This window comes from Vipera berus (assembly GCF_964194415.1).
Source record: "Vipera berus genome assembly, chromosome: 1".
Lineage (NCBI taxonomy): Eukaryota > Metazoa > Chordata > Lepidosauria > Squamata > Viperidae > Vipera > Vipera berus.
This window is the reverse complement of record NC_138202.1, coordinates 343,902,839-343,924,635: the sequence shown is the minus strand read 5'-3', so window position 1 is coordinate 343,924,635 and position 21,797 is coordinate 343,902,839. Positions and strand designations below refer to the sequence as shown.

The following is a 21,797-nucleotide window of genomic DNA, read 5'->3' as shown; positions in this document are numbered from 1 at the left end:
GCAAAAGTGTTCCAAATTAAAGGAGAAAAGTCTTGCAATTCTTTTCATACCTTCTTTCTATTTAAATGTATTGTACTGATGATTTAAGAAGGGTTCATAAGGTTAGCTCAGATGATGATCTATGAGGAAAGATTTGGTACAGTATTGATTTTTATTTTGAAATAAGCAGTGTGATATTACAAGCATGTATTTAAGTTGAAGTCACAAACGGGCGGATGTCAGATGTCTGTAGCATCATGCCTCCTGTAAAATGCTGCACCGTGCATTATAATTGGATGCATCCTCTAACTATTTAATCGTGAATCTTTTTGTAAAAAAAGTTCAATTTATAAATTAGGAAAAAGGCAGCTGGTAATGTTTAATATTCCAAAAATGTAAGTCTTTAGTCTGATGACTAAAAGGTTACGTGATTCCGGATGTCATTTATTTGTTTCACCATTTCCTGAATGTGTTCTCCCCTGAAAGAAATAAAAAAAAATGTTTTCTTTATCTCAGTATTGAGCAAGGGTAGTAAGAAAGACAGCTTGTAATTTAAATCTTTAAATTTAACATATTTTGGTTAGTCCAGTGGTATATGATGTAGAAGTAATTTATTTTATTTATTTATTTATTTTAATTCCATTTTATATCCCGCCCTTCTCCGAAGACTCAGGGCGGCTTACAAGCTTAGCAGTAGCCTTCATTCTATGTATATGCCTGCTTATTAGGGCTTTCACACACACACCCCGAAGCGGCATTATTACAAAGTCAGCTTAATTGCCCCCAACAATCTGGGTCCTCATTTTACCTACCTCAGAAGGATGGAAGGCTGAGTCAACCTTGAGCCTGGTGGGACTCGAACCTGCACTAATTGCAGGCAGCTGGTGTTACTTAAGGAGGCATTAGCCCACTGCTCCACCAATACAAATTGCCTTCCTCTTACTGGAAATAGAATTGGGGCGAAGGGTCTGTTACTCTCAGAAAGCTAGTAAATACACAAAATATTTAGGACCTGTACAACTCTGGCCAGAACATATCACTTATATACAGCATTAGTATAGCACTTGCCAGCAACCTAGAAACTCAACCAAGATAAGAAGCCTGTGCACCATGCAGGCATTTGCCATTAGCCAAATATTAATAATGCAAGAAAATAATCATTTAGCTCAGCAAGCAATAAGACTCACTCTTCTTTCAGAACAGCCCGGATACATTTCCTCTGATATGTGCTGAGGTTGATGCTTCGCTTCTGTGGACTGTTGCCCTTCTCCATTTTTCTCTGCTGGTAATCCTTTTTCATTTTAACCTATAGTTATAGAGAAGCAACAAGGAGAAACACCTCAAAAATACGTTCATTTTCTAGATATGTTTTTAGAAATGAGCAACCACTTACCTGCTTGATAGCATTGCCTGAATGCCGCAATTGTTCTTGTATTGTTTGTAGCTCCTTCTTCATATCCTTTTCACTATCGGATAGGACAGGCAGCTGTGAATGGTAACTACGGAGAACTTTCTTCATCCTGTAGCCACAAAAAGAATGTCAGGTTTCTAACGAAGGGCAGTGGAGGTGGAGTTTTGCTATGCATTTGCATAACTAAATATCTTCTCAGAATAGTGCTATACAGTATATAACCGTCCCTTTCAAATTTACTTGTAGATTTTAGTTTCTTATTTGATGAGGTGTGACATACACTTTTGTTCAAAAGTTCATTTTTCCTAATTAAATATTAGCAGAATTCTAGGTTACTCTAGCTGTTTGATGTTTGACAAGGAAAAAGATGTACAATAGTACAGTATTAAGAATGTTAGAAAACTAGCAGCCCCTTTTTTTCTAAATAGCGCTAAAGCAATTTTCACATTGAATTAAATGATAATAGTTTAGTTTGGTTTGACTTGACAGAATTTCTGAACCCAGTAAAGTATGTCATCTGGTATTTTAGTGAAGCAGTTCCAGAGGTAAAACTGCTTATCCGTTTTCATTTTGCTGGTATGTAGTCTGTAACTGCTTTTCCATAAACTCCTCTATTAACACCTGTATTATAATTTGGAAAGGAATTCAGTTTAATGACTGGGGTTCTAAGCAAGTCTACAACAGTTTCTTTAGCAAGAAGTTAGATAATTACAGTTACTTCATCCAATCAGAACAATAAGATATCCTCACCTGTTTACAATATCCTCTTGTTTCTCTTTGGCTTCTTCATATTTGTCAGCCAAACGCTCTGCCATCTCCCTCAAACTTTTCCTTTATGAGAAGACAAAACGTTACTTTCAGGACAGCAGCACACCTTTTTTTTACACACAAAATTTATTTATTCCTTGAGTAATTTCATTCAATTTCTAATGGATACATTCATTGCAAATCAACTTCTATGATCCCTAGTAGCAGCATCTATGGAGAACCAGAAGAGCACTAAGATACAGAATATACAACTTAAGTTTTTCACCTTTGAGTTAAATGCTAAGCCTGGTAATGTTAAAGAGGAAAAGGAAAAAGGCCAAAAGCATCTGTCCAAACCCAATAAACTCCACAAACGTAAGTTTTACCTTATGCCTGGACTGAGCAACATAAGGCTTCCTTAAATGCTTCATAGGAATTACAATTCTTGTGGTGGGAGAAGAAATAGGTTCTCTAGTCTACCCTATGCCTTCCTTTGTTTACAGTGAAACTTAAGACAGAAGCTTCCACCCATGAACCTCAGTTTCTGTGCCAGCATGGACAATGGTTAGAATATTGCACCCAGCAGATGCATGCTCGTGTTAACCTTGGCTAGATTATTTCATAGTTCAGCAAATTGTATGAACAATCTGGTTAGTGTACAGTTCAGTTTCACAACCTCAGAAAATTAAGGTTGTAAAACTGAGACTCAGCAACCTGGGTCAGTAGTCATACAAATTGCTTCCTATAATGCCTGGCCCTCCCAGTCTAAGACAGGTGAATTTGTCTTGTTCAATGGTACCTATTAATATATGGCAGTAGCTCTCCAAAATTACGCACAAATGGGTTTTTGCAACTCTATAACTCATGTCCCAAAATTACTTTTCCAAAAGGCAACTGGACTTCCTTGGTTTTTTTCTTTGAAAATATTTCACTTCTCGTCCAGGGAGTTTCTTAAGTTGCATTTCTTGGATGAGAAGTGAAACATTTTCAAGGAAAAAGAACAAGACTCATTGCCTTTTGGAAAAGCACCTCTGGGGCAACCATGACATGGATGATTGAGGATCTCTATAGACATTAAAAGCCAAGCCATTCGAGCTATTGAATGTGTGTGAATCTGAAATACTTTCTGTACAAGCATTGACGTTTGCTACTTCCATGAGGCAATCCAGTACTTGGAACCAGGAAACCCGTCATAATTCTTTGTGTAGTTTTGCTCTAAACCATTCTGCCTAACTATGAGACAAGGTTACTTTGTTTACTCTCCTGAAAACAATCAATTTTTGATCTCTCATAACTGTCATTGGTGGCAGTATTCCATGCAGTTACATGAACTGCTTGCGTTGCAGCTGTTGGCCAAAGAACTAGCAGTGAGAACTCACGCTGAACTTCCTTCTCCTAATATTCATCTCCACTTCCTTGTCTGTCATTTAGACTGTAAGCCCTAAAAGTGGTACATGTCCTACTCAATAAGTCATTCTAGGATTCCTTTTGGCTAAGAAATAACATTTACATTGTCTAAATCAATAAAGGGGGGGTGCCAAACAGCTCACAAATGGGCCGGTCTTTACCTTTCTTCTCGACAGTACCCTAGATCTTCCAGCTGTTTTTTTTTCTGTTCACGCAGCAATTTCACTCTGAGATGGAGAAAAGATTAAAAGATTAGATGGGAAACAATGCCTCAATCTGTGCATATTTTGTTTCCCTCTAATCACATTTGTTGAGTAATATATTGCAGAAGATAAATACCTAATATTTAAAGTAGATATTCAGAATATTTAAAAAACAAGTATTAGCTCTTCTATTCCACGGACTAAAGCAGAAAAATGTAGAAACATTAAGTATAGTTAATGTGGAGAAAATGGGATTTCTTTTCATTTGTAGTGTGTGTTAAATAAATCACTGGGGGAGCAGAAAAATAGAATAAATGCTTTTCTCAGAATAACAGATTATTTTTTAAATGTGTAGGTTTATCAGCTGTATTACACTTTAGGTCAGCAGAAAACCAAGATGATTCAAAATAAAACCGATGATTCAAAATTCAATTTTAAACTTTTATTGAAGTTTTTCGATAACATGCAGGCAGAATTGTTCATTTTTAGAAGTACTGTTATATACACATTGCAAATCATTTAAGTGCCCTTTTCTGAAACATTGCATCTAAGAAAAATTATAGTGGCACTTTGAATTCTGCTCTATTTTGTTTCGGGCAGCAGAACCTTAAGACCTAAAACAGCCTCATTTTAGTCACTGTAAGAAAAGGCTAAAAATGACTTACTACATTTAGGATTTAGAAATTTAGAAACAAAGAGCCAAGGTTACCTTCGCTGGATTTCTTCTCGAACCAAGTCCTGTTTTAGAATATATTCTTCCCGGAATACTTGTGTGGCTCTGCTTAGAAGCTGGAGGCATTCCTCTGGGGGAGGGGAAGACTCTCTATCTGCAGCCCTTTAAAAAAACACAAGCAAAGTTGGGGCATCCAAGCTTGGAAAAGGATACATTTATATATATATGATAAAAATATATCTCTGAGGGAGATGGGCAATTAAGAAGTATTAGACAGACAGACAGACAGACAGACAGACAGACAGAGACAGACACATACATAGATAGGTAGGTAGATAGACAGACAGACAGAGACATTGAACAGCATCCCATCTAAAGTACTCACTGAAAAAGCTCCCTAATCAATTCCCCCATCCCTTAATCAACCAGGAGACACTATTCTATGAGCATAATAATTCAGTGGAAACCAGCAAGATGCTTGTGTTCTCTGAAACTCTACCAGTCTTACATGAAAGAAGAACAACAGATTTAGGGCAATAGCTGAAAAATGCAAAAACAGCCAAATACAGAATATGAGACTCAGCCAGAAAAAGAAAAGTCTAATCATGAGACCACTGAAAAGACTGAGCTTTGGTGGTCTATCCCAAACAAGATGCAGTTTTGCCAACTGCAGTAATGAGAACCAAGAGCCAAAACAAAGAACAAGCAATAACACACAAGGTTTGGAAAGAGTCTTAGCACATCAGTGAGAAAAGCAGCAAAGTAAAAACAACAAAAAAATCCACTTAATGTGAAATTAGATTTTCACAAAGAGAAAGACGTTGTACTTCAGCAACAATGGATTTGCGGAGGTGCGACACAAGATGTTTCGGATATGTCTCTCAAAGGAGTCCTGTGATTCAGCTAGAATGCGGAGAGGTGAGGAAAACGTCTGTGGTTCTTCCATGGTGCACAGAAGTGGAGGGCATGTTGGGTGGACTGTGGAACTGTCAAAACAAATGTCAGGCATCTATTAATATCAACGATTCTCCTCTTCCTTTTTTTCACCTTTTCAGTAAGTTCCTTGAATATTTATAACCCTACCAATTATCAAAAATAAAATCATGGCTTGTATTGCCATTGTTCTTCCTATCCACAGCTCTTGTGCAGAAAATGTCAGAGAGGCTTATTCAATATTGTATCTTGCTGCTAATGAACTTTCCCTCCTTTCTACGAGAACAGATTAGAGAAATCAAGGTGGTTTTTTTTTTCTTTCTCTCTGTAGGTAAGACGCTGGCAAAAAGCACTGCAGGGCATACAAAATTGCAATAGAATTCATCAGTTTCTCTCCCATCTAACACACTCTCCACTAAAACATTCTTGCATCTATTTTTCTTCCAGATTGGATTTTTCCAGGAAAACATAGCAAAATAAATGCTTAACCCTAGTTTGGGGGACACAATGCTCTTTTCTATTTTGCTATGAGATAGAATCGATCTGGAAACCAGAAAAAAGACATATATTTTCCATTTGTATTCTTGCAGAAAGCACCAGAGATGCCCCATTACCTTTGTTTGAACAGGCTACAGTTATTGAGCTATTGGTTATAGGATCTGTTTTGCAGATCCTCACTAAAATACTACTTCATAGATCGATTAAATAAAAGCCAAGTATATAAAGGTCATTGTCTCAACCTGAAGAATTCAAGCTCAATGAGGGCTGGTGCCAGCAAACATATCACAAAGGAGTTAGCCAAACAACAGATATATAAGAAAAAACAGATGTGCATTCGAGACAAAATAACAAATGTTGTAATTCAAACAAGGGAATTTAAAAATCCCTGTCAACTAGGTTGATTAACTGTTGATTAACTGTTTAATACTGCATTTGAATCTGGGTAACCTTAATAAGATTTGTGGAACAAGCCACCTCAATCTAAAACAGTTTCTCAATTTTGGAAACTTTACGATGGGGAACTTCAACTCACAGAATTCCTCAGCCAGCCTATCTGGGAATTCTGGGAGTTGAAGTCCTCCTGTCTTAAAATTACCAAGCTTGAGAAACACTGATTTAAAATTAAAGCAAAGCCAAGAAAAAAAGTAATATATTTATAATCTATGACGGCACATGCAAACAGCAATATTTTTCATTTGCAGAAAACTTAAAAGTAAATATGATCAGGCACAAATTATAATTGGCTTCATACTTACAGAAGAGGCCTGGTAATGCATTCGTAGGTCTTGGTGATGCAAACCATTGTAGGGCCCAAAATATCAGACACAATCCAGAACCCTCTAATTGCAGCAGGTTGTCTACAGGAACAAAACATTTCTTTAAAAGTTCTGGCAGTCTTAATGGCAGAAGAACAGCCATCTTTACTATATTCAGACTCATAAACAAAAGCTTCTTTCTCTCTATGGGAAGCTATTTAGTGCCAACTGGATGGGCAGTATGACCCAGGTGTGCTGCCTGCTTCTTAAAATGATTTGGGTGATTATTTCTAGATTCCAGGCATCTTCAGTTTACAAGTCCTGGAAGTGTCTCCTTTTTTCCAGCATAACCCTTCCTAACCAAATGTTTGACAACTGTATTTGTTTATACAATGCATAGACCACCATGGCTCTGGGAGACTTATTTATTTACATAATTTATAAGCCACAATGACTCGGGGATGCTTAAAAGTAAAAGAAAAAAAATACAAGTGGAGATAGTATCGCAAATAGCCAGGTATATGCCATGATTGCAACCTTCATCATCCCTAATCAGCACAATTACTCTTCATGCCTGAAAAGATGAAAGTTACACTCCAACATATCTGAAGAGTTTAAAGTCGGGGGCTAAGATATTTAGATATATAAAATGAAAGATCCAACCTATGATTCTCTTGAACATTATTTTTTCTATAACATACAGCTCTACTTGAGCAAGGTAAATGCAGTACACGTGACACCCCCCCCCAACACCAGTCTCCATCCCGAACACATCATGCATTTTCCCATCTCCCACGAAATTATTAACAAAGCCGACATATTCTTCACTGTTTCAAAGGTTACAACAACTATCTGTAACAGTTATTGAGCAAAGGTCTCCAAGGATAAGCTGCATGAAGAACATCAATTGGAGAAAAGGTGGAAGCCACACTGGCTCCTACCTGCATGGTAGAGGCTTGGTACACAGGATATGCTCCACAAAGCACTTCTGTTCTGCCCCAAGCTCTTGCAAACTGTCTTTGTCTTCTTCATCTGAAAGAGCAAGTCCTCTAATTTAATACAAAACACTTAATTCCAATTTGCAGGATTCGGATATCACAACAAACTGCCCTATTCATTTGATACATTTTTATATCACATTTCTGTGTTAAAACACAAAGATAAAAACAAAATAAAATAAATTTGTAGCTAAATATAAATATATGTGACACATATGAAATACACATTTTAAAAGGAAGGAAAAATGTATTTGGGAAAAACATGTTCTCGCAGAAAGTTCTGATGAAAAACAGGATCCAATACTGACGTAAAAAATATATCAGTATTTGCTTTCCAAATATCAGAGAGCACTCCAAAGAGCAGAAACCACCAAAATCAAAGGCTAGTTATGAACACATTAGTATCTTACCCTTTTCATGAATGTTAAACTCAAGGCAATGGGAAGAACCTAAAGGTGTACTTTTAACAAAAACCAAATTACAAGCCAGGAGGATTGACTTACCAGAACCAAGGAATTTGTGTAGTTTGTTGATCCAGGGGAGTCCAATACTATGTACGCCAGCATCATGTGTGCAATGGTAGCGAGAAGGACATTTGGGATCTGAGAAATATAAACAGGATTTGTGTTAACAGATGGCCAAATTGACATAAGACACATATTTCACACCTCATGTGCTTGATAATATGAGTTTAAAAATGGAAATCTGCCAGGTTTCTTATCTGAACCAGTTCCATCATCTCCCAAAACTTCAGTTGCTCATGATTGTATAGTAAAACAACCTGAAAAATAAGGCAAGGGATTTAAAGAAAGAATGTTGCTTTGACTAATCAAAAAAATTGATATTTATTTATTTATTTGATTTATATACCGCCCTTCTCCTGAAGGACTCAGGGCGGTGTACAGGGCAATAAAAATAAGAATACATTAGTTAAAATAATATTAAAACCCAAACCCTTCAGGCCAGGCCGGCTTGTTCGAATAGATAAGTTTTTAGATCACGCCGGAAGGAGCGAAGGTCGGGGGCCATCCGGAGTTCAGCCGGTAAGCGGTTCCAGAGGATTGGTGCACCCACCGAGAATGCTCTCCCCCTGGGGGTCACCAGCCGACATTCTCTGACCGGTGGTACCCTGAGGAGGCCCTCTCTGTGGGAACGTACAGGACAGAGGGAAGTTGACGCCGGCAGTAGGTGCTCCCGTAGGTAATCCGGACCCATGCCATGTAGGGCTTTGTATGTCATCACCAGCACCTTGAATTTCACCCGGAAGGCAACTGGAAGCCAGTGCAGCTCACGGAGCAGAGGTGTAATATGGGAGTATCGGGAGACCCCCAAAAGAACTCGTGCAGCTGCATTCTGTACCAGCTGAAGCTTCTGAGTGGTTCTCAAGGGCAGCCCCATGTAAAGAGCATTGCAGTAGTCTAGACGAGAGGTGACAAGTGCATGGGTGACTGTACGCAAGGCATCCAGGTCCAGATAGGGTCGCAACTGGCGCACCAGACGAACCTGGGCGAAGGCCCCTCTAGTCACAGCTCTTATATGATCTTCTAAGGAGAGTTGTGAATCTAAGAGGACACCCAAATTGCGAGCCTTATCTACGGGGGGTAATAACTCACCCCCAATATTAAGAGATGGAATAATCTGAATTTCCTGACATGCCTGTATGTACAGCCATTCAGTCTTGTCCGGGTTGAGTTGAAGCCTGTTCCTCCCCATCCAGACCCGGACCGCTTCCAGGCAACGGGACATCACGTCGAGGGCATCACTGGGGTGGTTTGGGGTCGAGATGAAAAGCTGGGTATCATCAGCATACTGATGATATCCCACTCCAAAACCACGGATGATCTCACCTAGCGGCTTCATATAGATGTTAAACAGGAGAGGTGAGAGGACCGACCCCTGAGGAACTCCATAAATGAGAGGTCTCGGGGTTGATCTCTGTCCACCTGCTAACACCGACTGTGAACGTTCCAGAAGGTAGGAGGAGAACCACTGAAGAACAGTGCCTCCCACTCCCAATCTCCTGAGACGCCGCAGTAAGATACCATGGTCGATGGTATCAAAAGCCGCTGAGAGGTCTAATAGTACCAGGACAGAGGAACAACCCCTGTCCCGAGCTCGCCAGAGATCATTCGTCAGAGAGACCAATGCCGTCTCCGTGCTGTGTCCGGGCCTGAAACCTGATTGGTACGGGTCTAGATAATCAGTATCTTCAAGGAACAGAGGAAGCTGATGCGCCACTACGTTCTCAACAACCTTTGCAAGAAAGCGAAGGTTGGAGACCGGGCGAAAGTTGTTTAAAACAGCTGGGTCCAGGGAAGGCTTTTTGAGGAGGGGTCTCACCACCGCTTCTTTCAAGGCTGCGGGGAAACTGCCCTCTTTCAATGAAGCAGTTATCACTGCATGGATCCAGCCTCGTGTCCCATCCCGAGCCGCATAAACCAGCCAGGAGGGGCACGGGTCCAATAAGGATGTAGTGGAGCTCAGCTTCCTCATGATCTTGTCTACCTCGTCCAGAGTCACAGGATCGAACTCTTCCCAGATAACATCAACAAGACTGTCCATGTTCTCATCGTCAGATTCTGCCCAGTCGGAATCCAGACCGGTCCGGATCCGAGCGATTTTGTCCAGCAGATGTTGGCTAAATTCCTCGGCACGACCCTGTAAGGGATCCTCCTTCACCTCTATAATTGGAATAGGAAATTATTTGCCTCTGACTATTTGCCATTTCTGCTCAAAACATAAAAGTGTATAGATAGATGATAAACATTATATATTTACATACTGTACTACTTTCAGTGACTCATGGTACAACGCTGTGCATGTCTACTTAAAAAAATCATCTGTGTTCAACTAAGCCTACATTAAGTCTTAATAAGAATACACTTCAAGGTCACGTTTGCAACTCTCCTTCTTCCATTTGATTGTCTCAATTGTTCTATAAGGTAGATTAGGCTGAAAGACTGTGGAAGATCCATAGCCCTCCAGCCAACACTAGAATTAAACAGTATTTATAACTTCCAGACTCCAGGTACAATGCTGGAACTTTCCAGATGGGCATTTTTTTTAAAAAAAATATTTTGTTATATGCCCTGAAAGGCAGGTTTATCAGATATTAAACGGACAAGGTGAGAACAAAAGTAAGAAAAATAATGACCTGTGTTCTTACCTCTGTGCAATTTCATTGGACAAGAGAAATCTGACTCTATCGGTTCTTCCCCTTCTCTGGAGGCTAATCTTAGGGCAAGTTCCAGTTCAACACACTCAAACACATAGAGTGATGGAATGAGGTCAGTTCGGGAATCCCAAGACTTGACAGACTGCAGGGGGAATGGAATGATTCAATTAATGTTTTTCAAGTCATGATCCCTTGAGACACATCAGGTTAATAAGAAGTAGCATTTAGTCTTATATACCACCCCATAGCACTTTAGAGTAGGGCTTTTCAACCGGTGGTACTTTAGCACCTGGCAGGTGGTACACCACCCCTAGCTAAGTGTAGCAGGGGAGGAAATGAGCTAAATCGGCGCCACACAGGCCTGGAGGAGATCAGCTGGAGCTGCAGGGTTCAGCAGAGGCCCCAGGATCTGCGTGCGCAGCTGCATGCTAGTTGGAACTTCCAGCGAATCCGAAAGAGAAAAGGAGGAGGAGGGCAGAGAGGAGGAGCTATAAAAGGAGCAAGTTTTGGTGGGAGAAGGAGGGGAAAAAAACACGGAGAAAGAGAGAAGAGGCTTTTGTTAGCGAAGCAGTGAGAGAGCTCCATTTGTGAGCAAAGTGTGAGTGAGTGAGCAAGCAAGGGGCTTTTGTGAGCAAAGTGTGAGTGAAAAAGGGGCTTTTGTAAGCAGAGTGAGTGGGTGAAAAAGCGAGAGCAAGCAAGGGGCTTTTGCAAGCAAAGTGAGAGAGCGAGCAAGGGGCTTTTGCAAGCAAAGTGAGCAAGTAAGAGAGTGAGAGGCTTTTGATGCAGCGGCTTTCAGACGGCGGTGAAGGGTCTGTGCTGACTCCCACGTGTTTAACCCTTTCCTCGGGTGCGATTCCATGTCCGCATCCTCGCTCCCAGCTGAGTGGTGAGAGGGGGCTCCGAGCCCGGTTCATGAGCAGAACTTCCACCAAGACTGCCTCCCCTGAAGCCAAAGCACCTGGACAGGAGGAAAAGCTGGAGGACCTCGACTTCCAAATTTTTTAACATCTGAAAAATTGTTGGCGAGTTTGAGGACATCATAGTACAAGTGATGGAGGACTGTCGGAGCCAGAAGGAGCTTGCCAAGAAAGAAGCTCAGTAAGCCTTGGATGAAAAACAGCAGGCCGTTTCTGACCTGAATGCCTTGGAAACATCTTTCTCGTGAGTTCTTCAAGCAGTTCAAAAAACAAAGGGAGGCCATCGAAGGATTTCAAAAGAATGAAGAAATTCTGAAGAAATGCATGGAGGACTACCTGGAAAGAATCAAGGAGGAGCAGAGGTACCAAGCCCTGAAGGCTCATGCGCAGGAAAAGCTAGACCAAGCGACTGAGGATATCACCCAGATGAGAAGCAAAGCCCATTTGAAGGTGACTGTGCTCGATGCCAAGCTGCGCAAAGAGCAGATGAGGATCCAGTCACTGGAGAGCAGCATCGAGCAAAAGGTAAAATAAGGAAATCAGAAAAATCTGTGAAGAGCTGATCTCTAAGATATTTTCTGCATTCTTGAACTTTATTGCTTCCTTATATTTTTTTTGACAGGAAGGAATTTTGTATAAAACAAATAGAAAAACATATCTTTTAGTTAAAAATAAATGTTTCTGATGTTATCAAATTGATCCCTGTCATATTTATACAAATCATGCAGAAGCTGACACTAAAACATTCTGTCTCTATGTCAAGTCCCGTGGGCTCGACATCACGAGGGGAGCAGGGGAAACGCCGCGCAAACCGCCCGCCCGAACCTTCCTGCTGGAGCCACCCGGGAACAGCACATCCAACAGTCAAACGGCCGCCAGCAACCACGGGCAGCTGGTCCGGGGCTTTCTGGCGTGTCTGCGTCGACGGAGCTGCTGAAGGGACCCATAGGCAGTCAGACCGGCAGCCGCAGCTCGTCCTGGGATTACCCAGCCGCCTGCTCCTCGGCGGGGGCATCGGGCGGCTCAGAACGAAGACCGGATAGCGGGGCGTTGTGGGGAGCTGTTAGGGGGGCTGTAACACTGACACGCTGGACGGTGGAGGGGAGCACGGAGGAGGGGTGGGGGAGCACGAAAGGGGGGTTAAGGGCATAAACTCACCTGGAGTCTGTGTGGGAGCTCAGGCACAAAGGGCGGGGTGACGTGTGGAGAGCTGGGAAGGGGGCGGGTTTTGAGCAGACTCAGCCAGATGCTGGTTTGCATGGGGAGGGGTGGGGCTAATCACCCCCAATGTATAAAAGACGCGTTGGGACGGCTAGCTCCCAACGCTGACCTTGTATCTGCTAGGCTTTTCTGAAGTAAAGAAAACCTCGTCATCACCCGTACCACGTTGTCATCGTTCTTTCAGCGTGGACGGCTGTGACAGTAAGTCAGTGTTGCTTACAGCATTTCCTCGTTGCTGTGTTCTGCTCTGGACTTCGAGGCAACTGACATGGCTGAGAGAACCCAGGGGGCTGTGCTTACTGTGGAGGGAGAGGAGCCGGCTGGGGCTACAGCGCCTCTGGACATGGGGGAGTTGGCAGAGGCCCCACCGGTAGTTCGGCCCAAGGTCCGGGACCCTTGCCCAGCGGCTGAAGGCATTGGGACCCAGGGGCCGACTGCTCAAGCAAAGACTGGGGAATGGTGGCTCAGTTCTGTACTGGGACAACTGGAGACTGGGCAGGAGCGGCCACCCAGGCAGAGGGGGCCGTTGTTGGAGTGGAGGGAGCGTCGCGTTACCGACGAAGAAGGGGAGGAGTGGAGCTACTCCACGGCTCCAGGGAGTTATACTATGGACGTCCTGAGGGACAGGTTCGGGGAGCCTAGGCCATGGACCCCCATCGAACCCGAATCGGATGCTGGCCGTTGGTCTCAGGACAGGGCTGGCCCTGTGGAGCAGAGCCAGGCCCGTTTCCGCCTGGCTAGCCCCCGTTTTCGGGCTCCGCAGGGTTCCGGCACCCCGCAGGCGACTGCACCTTCGTTGCCGGGCCCCGCGGCCACACCAGGTCAAGGGCCCGTACGGGCGGGTGCTACGGGGGGCGGTGGTGCTGCGCTACGCCCGGGGCCACCGGCAGGAGTGCTGGGTTGGCCACAACCAGGGCTCATAGCGGAAGGATCGGGTGCTCCGGCAGGGCTCTGCGGAGCACCAGCAGCGTGGGGCCCGCCACCGTTGCCCATAACTTTCGATGGCCACCCCGACCGCCTGGCCCTCTTCCTTGGTCACGTGATCCATCATCTGGATAAGTACGGCCCCGTGTATGCCTCTTAGTGGGCAATGGTGATGGCGGTCACAACAGCGCTGCAGGGGGAGGCTGCGGCGTGGGTTGCTAACCTGTACAGCGATCGTGCTAGAGAGCTGGGGGATGTCGGGTTGTTCCTCGAGGCATTGCGAGCCCGGTTTGAAGACGTTACCCGGGTACAGCGGGCTGAAGCCGAGATAGTTGGGCTCCGACAAAACGGCCGGCCAGCAAAAGAGTTTGTTCGGGAGTTCAGGGAGGTGGCAGGCAAACTTAGCTCGTGGCCGGAGCAGATGTTGATCCATCATTTCCGGGCTGGGCTGGACGACCACCTCCAGAGGGCCTGTATCGTCCGCGGCATCCCTCCCAGACTCCAGGAAAGGTTCCGGGTCGTGGTTGAGCTGGACGTCGGCCTACAGAGCTGCCAGCGGCGTGCAAAACCTCCAGCAGACCCCCGACAGGCTCCGCAGAAGCCGCAAGGGGAGGGGCAAAAACCGGCGTCGCCGATGCAGAAACCCACAGGACCACCGCCCCGGGCTGCTTTCCGCTGTTTCCGGTGTGACCAGCCGGGGCACCGTGTAGCTGACTGTGCAATGCCGGCGCCCCAGGCGATGGCAGGAGCAACCCCAGCACGGGGTATAACTTCCCCACGGTTTGTGGAGCGATCCCGAGCCAACCGTCAAGCCTTGGACACGACGCCCAGGAGAAACAACCAAGTGGAGACTGAGAGGCCAACGGACGTGGACCTAGAGGTTTACGGGGACGGTGATGGACAGGAGGAAGACCCAATGGTAAGTGCACCGATCTGCCCTTTCACGATCCCAGTAACACTGACGAACGGTGGGCTACGACTATGTGTGGATTATCGTGGGGTCAACACGGTGTGCGTTGAGCACCTGTACCCACTGCCTCTGATGAAGGACATGTTATCCCATCTAGCCAGTGGGAGGGTTTTCACTCGCTTGGACCTGCGGGAGGCGTACTATTGAGTGCGCATCAAAGAAGGCGACAAATGGAAAACTGCGTTTAACTGCCCACTCGGCAGTTTTCAGTTTCGTGTGATGCTGTTCGGGCTCCAAGGGGCTCCTGCGGTCTTCATGCAGTTGATAAATCAGGTACAGGTGCTCAACGCACACCGCGTTGACCCCACGATAATCCACACATAGTCGTAGCCCACCGTCCTTCTTTTCTCTGAAGAGAACGGGTGCTGCCATACGTGAGCGAGCGGGCTGGATAAAGCCCTGTGCCAGGTTCTTGTCTATGTAACGCCGCAGCTCCAGCATCTCTCGCGGTGCCATGGCGTACATTCGTGGCTTGGGCAACCTGGCTCTGCCTGGCTCTGCTGCACTGTGACACTCTAGTTGAGCCATTTAGCTTTCTTTTTTGGGTCTTTATAATAAAGGTGTATAAAAAAATAAAAAAAAAGAGTGAGAGGCTTTTGTGAGCAAAGTGTGAGTGAGAGACAGAACAGCTTTTGCGAGCAAAGTGTAAGTGAAAAAGGTTTTGCGAGCAAAGGGTGAGTGAGTGAGAGAGCAAGATAGCAAGCGAGAAGCTATTGCAAGCAAAGGGCGAGTGAGTGAGAGAGCAAGTGAGGGGCCTTTGTGAGCAAAGGGTGAAAGGGAAAAGTGAGGGAGAGAAGGGAAAAAGAAAAGGCATTAACTTCTGACTTCCTCTGTTCCAGTAGAAGGAAACATTAACATTGAACCTCAACTTTTTACTTTTCCATAATATTATAAACTAGCCATTTCTATAACAAAAAATGAATCTAACCAGTAAAGCCCAAAATCCACCCCCCTCCCTTTTTTTAGTCATCAAATTTTTGACACTTTGCTAAGCAGTAGTGGTACTGGAACATTGTCATGTCCTAAAAGTGGTTTAATCTGTGAAAAAGTTGAAAAACTCTCTGGGCGGTTTACAATAGAAGCCTTATTTGTATATTGCCCTCAACAATCTGGGTCCTGATTTTACCAACCTTGGAAGGATGGAAGGCTGAGTCAACCTTCCAAGCTACGGGCAGAGTTTGCATGCAATACTGCATTTTAACCACTGAACCACCAGGGCTCTGTTAAATTCACTTAGAAGCATTATTCCATGGAGATAGAGCAGAAGTGCATGGAGTACACTCAATTTAACTTCAATCAGTAATCAATCAGTTTAAATGTCTGTCAAGGGCACATTCTCCCTTTTCCAGCAGTCTATTGAATGGTTAGGATAAAACATATTTCTTGGGTAGAGATCACACATTTCAAACTGTTGTGTTTGAAGTCAACAGCAATATAACTGTAAGGCATGCTGGCTGAGGAATTCTGGGAGTTGAAGTCCACAAGTCATAAAAGGGCCAAGTTTGAAGACCCCTGCTGTAAGGCAATGATGAAAAACGCTGGCAAAGACAGAGGCTGCTTCTCAGTCCCCCAATCTTCTATCTGGTTCCGTAGAAGTGGCACACTTAAAGACTTTAGCATATTTTTTAAACCAGGGGTGAACAGATTAAGAAAGTGACAGATGGAGGGTTCCCAAATTATTCCAATGCCTCTCTGAAAGACACTCAAGTATCTGTATGGGGTCAAAATTACGAAACTGAAAGTCATCTATTTTAGTACTGAGTGACAGCAGTGAAAAGAGCTGGGGAGCAATATGCAACCCATAGGCTACTCACAAGCACTACACTGTTTATTATAACTCAAATTAATATGCAAGATCGCTATAAGAAATCTGGAAATACAGCAAATGATCTCTTGTGCAGTCAGATGCCTAAAAATATACACAAATGTTTTAAGGGATTTTATACTCAGGTCATTTCACCCTATATTTGGGACCATTTCTGGTAGAAAAAGCTATTTTTTAGGTGCTCAAGGCATGGATCCGTTCTAGCAATTAAAATCTGATTCTTTCATCTGGACAACGTTAGAGCTTTCTGCATGCAGAACTTTTTGTTTTACTACTGAACTAGAGATTCCTCCCATATATCAATACTTTTTTTTTCAAAAGTGCAAACTGTAGCAGTAACATACCAACTGTTCATCATCTTCTTCTCCTTCTAGTACCACACAATGGTAAAGCATTCCTGATTCGGTAGCAATCACTAGGATGTTAGGAACACATGGAAGACAGAGAACTGCACAAGCATCATAGCCATAATTGTCTTCAGCTGCAGGATACATTGGCATTGGGCCCAGCAGCTTGCCAAGGTTACTGGTGCTAGAATAAAAATAATTTCAAGATGAGTAGGAAGTTGTTTAATAGCATTCTTTCATCATTCCTCTCCTGCCAAATAAACCAAACTAACTGCTTGGAAAAAGAAACTTTTTAAGCCTGAACTACCAGGAGCTAAGAATGCTCCATGGTCTCTCATATTTAATATTTATTCTGAGGACAAACAAAAAAGCTTGTATTTTGTAAAAGTCTAATGTAATGTCATTCCTGGAAGCAATCACCTGAGCCACACTTCAGAGAAGTGACGTAGCTCTAAGCTTTGCTAGGGACAGAATGGAGAATTTTTAAGATACTGCCTTCTTAAAAATCAAATGTAATTAACCAGACTTTTTAGGTGTCCTAATAGTGTTGCTTTATTCATAACCATGAAACATCCTCCATGTATTTGTCTTGCATTGGATGCAAATACTTTGTTTGGTCTTTGACTCTTCATCAGTTTCACTGCAGTGCCCTAAATGTTAGCCCAATGGGAGAATATTTGAATAGCTAATAAAAAACCTGCCAGCGCTGGAATACTCAAAACTTACCGAGGCATGGTACCAGTGGCAGAAGATGAAGTGTTATTAAGAAACAGTTTATTTCCATTCAGCCTTTTAGAACAATTTTATAAACTAATTTGAAAACGAATTCTCTAGTGCAGATAGGCGAACTGAATGCCACTAAGTGAACTTTCTCAAGTAAGTCTTTACCTGTGCAAGAGATTAATGTAAATCAGAAAAGTCTCTCCATTTTCATACAGGATATACATAGGATATGCCAGCACATCCTCTTTCTCTCTCTGACCAGTTATGTTCTTAGGAAGTACTGCTAGAGGTCCAAAGTCAAATGCCACGGCAGTCTCTCCTATCAACGCTGTATATGTTCTCCTGAAGCAGAAAAGGCAGATAGAGACTTTACTCTGCAGTGACTCTAAAAACACAGGTCCAGTTTTTAGACAAACAAACAATGGCTGAGCGTGCCTGAAGAGGAGGAAAATTCAATCTTACCCCTTATTAAGTCTCAGTGTTTCCTCATCAGCATCCGAAAGAGTTATCACTTTCACAGGTGTCTGGGGAGAACTCAAACTATAAATCCTATTAAACAAAGAAAGGAAAAACATTCCACATAATTATTTCTTCACATTGAGTATCTGTAAGTGTACATTTCAGTTATGGTAAATGAGGAATATTTGGATTTTTTTTGGCAGCAGCAGCAAAACAAGAGATGGCCTTATTGAGATTTGTTTTTATGTTTCTTTGGAGTTATAACTCTCTTAAAATACAATCTATTCAGAGCAAGAGAATGTTACCTTATTGTGTTGTCAGATGTTAATAGCACAACATGGGGCTCCAGAATCTCACTGGGGTACCAAGAAGCATGCTTCAGGGTCAGGGATGATGAACTGGTGAAGAATCTTTCAGCAATAGGTATGGTACTGGAAAACACATGTCTGCATTTCAGCCACAAAAGATCTACCATTCATTCATCTGTTGCAATGCTCTAACCAGCAAATTACGTGCTTACAATGTCTATGCTATGAAACGTTTATCCACTGACTTGTAGGCCAACCTGCTATCAGAGACATAGATTAGAATGGCTTGATATTTTTGATTGCTTTCCCAGTTGACCCTTATTAAAAATTCTCCTTACAACCTCAATCTCATGCTCCTTCTCAAGTCCAAAACTGCTTTCCAGAACACTTTCATGAGAATTTTTCTTCAAAGGTACATGCCTGCTTTTTCACTGAAATCTTTAGCATCTACCTCCATATTGTAAGTAGATTTAACTGAAATGATGAACCATTTTCAAAGATACAAAAAGGAAAAGGATAACAGTGATTTAGGTGATTCTAAAGTTGATAATCAAGATGAATGGAAATTCTACATACCTACAATTAATGGTAGATTTTCCACCTTCAAATTCAGAATTCTTTCCCCAACGTTTAGGTAACTCCAACACCATTAATCCTTTTGTTCCTATGAGAGCTACATGCTGTTGCATAGGACTTAAAGAAGTTTGATACACTTCAAAAAAGGGTGAATTTATGCAAAGAAGAGTCTGAAAACAAAAATAGATTTGATTAGTTAAGAGATATTTTTCTCGTTAGCATAAGGACTGATATACTATGCTAAGCCTTGCTTTGCTTAATCATGATTTGTTGAATAAACTTAAAATGGGTATATTTCTACATGCAAAGTCATGAACCACAATCTACAAAACATAATGGCTGTGTTCACACAAAATGAAGCTTTTGTAGTATTACTAGGAACCTTGGTGGAGCAGTGGGCTAATGCCTCCTTAAGTAACACCAGCTGCCTGCAATTAGTGCAGGTTCGAGTCCCACCAGGCTCAAGGTTGACTCAGCCTTCCATCCTTCCGAGGTAGGTAAAATGAGGACCCAGATTGTTGGGGGCAATAAGCTGACTTTGTAATAATGCCGCTTGGGGGGGTGAAAGCCCTAATAAGCAGGCATATACATAGAATGAAGGCTATTGCTAAGCACATTGGTTTGTGCTTAAATTGTAAGCCGCCCTGAGTCTTCGGAGAAGGGCGGGATATAAATGGGATTAAAATAAAAATAAAAATAAAACTAGTAACTGCCAATGTTCAAGGACTAGATTCATAATTACAATAGATGATTAAGAAGTTGGCAGTCACAGGCAAAAGGAATTATTCATTCTTCCAACTGAAACAGATGTGTGATGGATAGTCTTTTGACACTATGGAAAACAATTCCTGGTTTGTCAATGAAGCTTTATTTAATTTAATTTAATTTATTGAATTTATATACCACCCTTTCCCGAAGGACTCAGGGCGGTTTACAGGGTATAATTTTTAAAACATTAATACAAAAATTAAGACCAATTTAAAAAAGATTAAACTAAGTCCCTGCAACATGTAAAACCCCAGTTAAAACCCCAATTAAAATTAAAACTCAGCCTGAGCCGGAAAGCTCGAAGAGCCAGGTCTTCAGGTCTCGGCGGAATGATCAAAGGTCATTTAACATCTTTATGTACTTTTTTGGATTTTCCCTGTTTAGCAAAAACTAAATTGCATTTCTTCTGATTTGCCAACTTATATAAAATAAGAACAGAAAAGAATTACAGGAAAAAAATCTCACAGAAATTTCAAGACTGTTTGGAGACTATACTGCTTCACACTACAGGTAAGATCAAGCGTTCACATGACCATTTTTTTCAGGCATCTTCAATCAACCTACCTACCAACTAACAAATATTTGTAGTATTCTTCATCTAATTTATGAGTCACCCCATAACAAAATTCAATGGAAGGACAATTTTTATATCTTTTAATAATTTTAATAACTATTTATTGATTTTCTTTAATTAAATATTGTACACTGCCCAGAGTCATTCTCTTGTGAGATGGGCAGCTATACAAATACGATAATTTGTATGCCAGAGTTTGCATTTTGAGAATAAGTGACATTAAATACTAAAAATCAATTAAAAGCCAATTGCAATCCCAGATATAAAATTATATTTAGTATAATTTAAAGGGTCTGTGAAAGTTAGTGGCCATTAACTTTGGTGCCAAATAGGAGTTCAAGAACAATTACAGTCTTGTTTTCTCTTACAGATGCCACTTGTATTTCTGCACAATGAATACCCCCATTTTTCCATGGAAAACTGAACTTTTCTGATTCAACGCAAATTTACACATTCAATACTTGGATCAAAAATAAGGTTGCCTGTGCATATATGGCTGTATGCATAAGGTAAATTCAGCCTAAGGGAGGTAGGGGAATGCTCCTTCCACAAACGTGATGCGCTAAGTTTACAGACATGTTCTTTCTTAGGCAAAGGAATGGTTCCCACAAACAAAATGGTAGCATTTCAACAAGGCGAAGCTGAAATTCTTCGAGACCTACTGCTCTAAATATCAGATATTTTACTTTTAAAACAGAGGAAGATGTAGTATTTCCAGATGGAGATTTATTTCATTTTTATTTTAATTCCATTTATATCCCGCCCTTCTCCGAAGAACAAGCCTTCCAAGAGAACGGGCTTTCTCTGCAGCACCCAATTATTACGATTAGCATCATCAACATGGCCACTATGAAGGGAGCCTCCGTGACCTGGCCTTCCCTCTAAGGAGACCCGCTCAAGGAACGTCCCACCTGGTATCGGCCCAAGCTGTCCGGGTCGTCGCCAAGGTGCCTCAGGCTGAGGACGCAAAAGGCGGCACGTTCGCGGTCCCACAGGAAGAGTTCCCCGCCGATGCCAAACATCAGATCCCTCGGAAGGGCTGGCCTGGCTTGCTCTGTCTCCGGCCCGACTTCAGAGGCCTGCTCTCTCAGGCGACCCAGCACGACATGGCGAGGCAGTTCGGCCCACCAATGCTCTCCTAAACCCGGCGACACAGCCGCCGCCATGATTACTTCAGCGAGGCGACTGGAATGTCGGTCGCTTAATAGGCAGCTGAACGGTCCTAACCTGGCCACCTCAGACTGCAGAACTACCGCTCCCAGCGTGCATTTCGGCGGCAACCATAGAGTTGCTTGGCGGGTTTTAACTCTTCTCGCCGCCTTCCGGTTAGAAATAAATCCAAGTAGTTGTGGAAGTTTTTCCTCCCTCCAGTCCTCCAAAGGGGAAATATATCGTTGAGAAAT

At 42.7% G+C, this 21,797-nt stretch overlaps 3 protein-coding genes across 4 annotated transcripts; 2 read left to right on the top strand and 1 right to left on the bottom strand.

The window, feature by feature from the left end:
* Nucleotides 1-138: 138 nt before the first annotated feature.
* On the bottom strand, nucleotides 139-21,778 carry NUP88 (nucleoporin 88). The gene is made up of 17 exons (XM_081345265.1): nucleotides 21,306-21,778; nucleotides 19,053-19,222; nucleotides 18,474-18,599; nucleotides 18,172-18,258; nucleotides 17,875-18,051; nucleotides 16,984-17,170; nucleotides 10,774-10,924; nucleotides 8,111-8,209; nucleotides 7,551-7,641; nucleotides 6,610-6,711; nucleotides 5,248-5,406; nucleotides 4,457-4,582; nucleotides 3,706-3,771; nucleotides 2,141-2,221; nucleotides 1,373-1,499; nucleotides 1,167-1,285; nucleotides 139-458 (listed from the first exon to the last, which is right to left on the bottom strand). Exons 1-17 carry the CDS (start codon nucleotides 21,558-21,560, stop codon nucleotides 395-397), a joined length of 2,187 nt encoding a protein of 728 aa, XP_081201391.1. The 5' UTR covers nucleotides 21,561-21,778; the 3' UTR covers nucleotides 139-394.
* On the top strand, nucleotides 10,978-12,898 carry LOC308678237 (transforming acidic coiled-coil-containing protein 3-like). Of its 2 annotated transcripts, none has more exons than XM_081345293.1 (2): nucleotides 10,978-12,224; nucleotides 12,428-12,898. In XM_081345293.1, the coding sequence occupies exons 1-2, from the start codon at nucleotides 11,922-11,924 to the stop codon at nucleotides 12,740-12,742; spliced, it is 618 nt and encodes a 205-aa protein (XP_081201419.1). In that variant the 5' UTR covers nucleotides 10,978-11,921; the 3' UTR covers nucleotides 12,743-12,898. The 2 variants fall into 2 exon arrangements, with proteins under 2 accessions (XP_081201419.1, XP_081201420.1); XM_081345294.1 differs by having other exon boundaries at nucleotides 12,463-12,897.
* LOC308678229 (uncharacterized protein) lies at nucleotides 13,607-21,295 on the top strand. The gene is made up of 2 exons (XM_081345279.1): nucleotides 13,607-14,763; nucleotides 20,765-21,295. Exons 1-2 carry the CDS (start codon nucleotides 14,011-14,013, stop codon nucleotides 20,816-20,818), a joined length of 807 nt encoding a protein of 268 aa, XP_081201405.1. The 5' UTR covers nucleotides 13,607-14,010; the 3' UTR covers nucleotides 20,819-21,295.
* Nucleotides 21,779-21,797: the final 19 nt, after the last annotated feature.

What these genes read in the sequence shown, in the direction of transcription:
- LOC308678237 (XM_081345293.1), top strand. Translation starts at nt 11,922, where the DNA reads ATGCCTTGGAAACATCTTTCTCGTGAGTTCTTCAAGCAGTTCAAAAAA. An exon ending in AGAGCAGCATCGAGCAAAAG is followed by an intron (nt 12,225 to 12,427) that starts GTAAAATAAGGA and finishes CAAATCATGCAG; the next exon opens with AAGCTGACACTAAAACATTC.
- LOC308678229 (XM_081345279.1), top strand. Translation starts at nt 14,011, where the DNA reads ATGGTGATGGCGGTCACAACAGCGCTGCAGGGGGAGGCTGCGGCGTGG. An exon ending in GACAGGAGGAAGACCCAATG is followed by an intron (nt 14,764 to 20,764) that starts GTAAGTGCACCG and finishes TTTCTCTTACAG; the next exon opens with ATGCCACTTGTATTTCTGCA.
- NUP88 (XM_081345265.1), bottom strand. Translation starts at nt 21,560, where the DNA reads ATGGCGGCGGCTGTGTCGCCGGGTTTAGGAGAGCATTGGTGGGCCGAA. An exon ending in TCCAATGAAATTGCACAGAG is followed by an intron (nt 8,210 to 10,773) that starts GTAAGAACACAG and finishes TATATTTCTCAG; the next exon opens with ATCCCAAATGTCCTTCTCGC. An exon ending in CAGGCAATGCTATCAAGCAG is followed by an intron (nt 1,286 to 1,372) that starts GTAAGTGGTTGC and finishes CTATAACTATAG; the next exon opens with GTTAAAATGAAAAAGGATTA.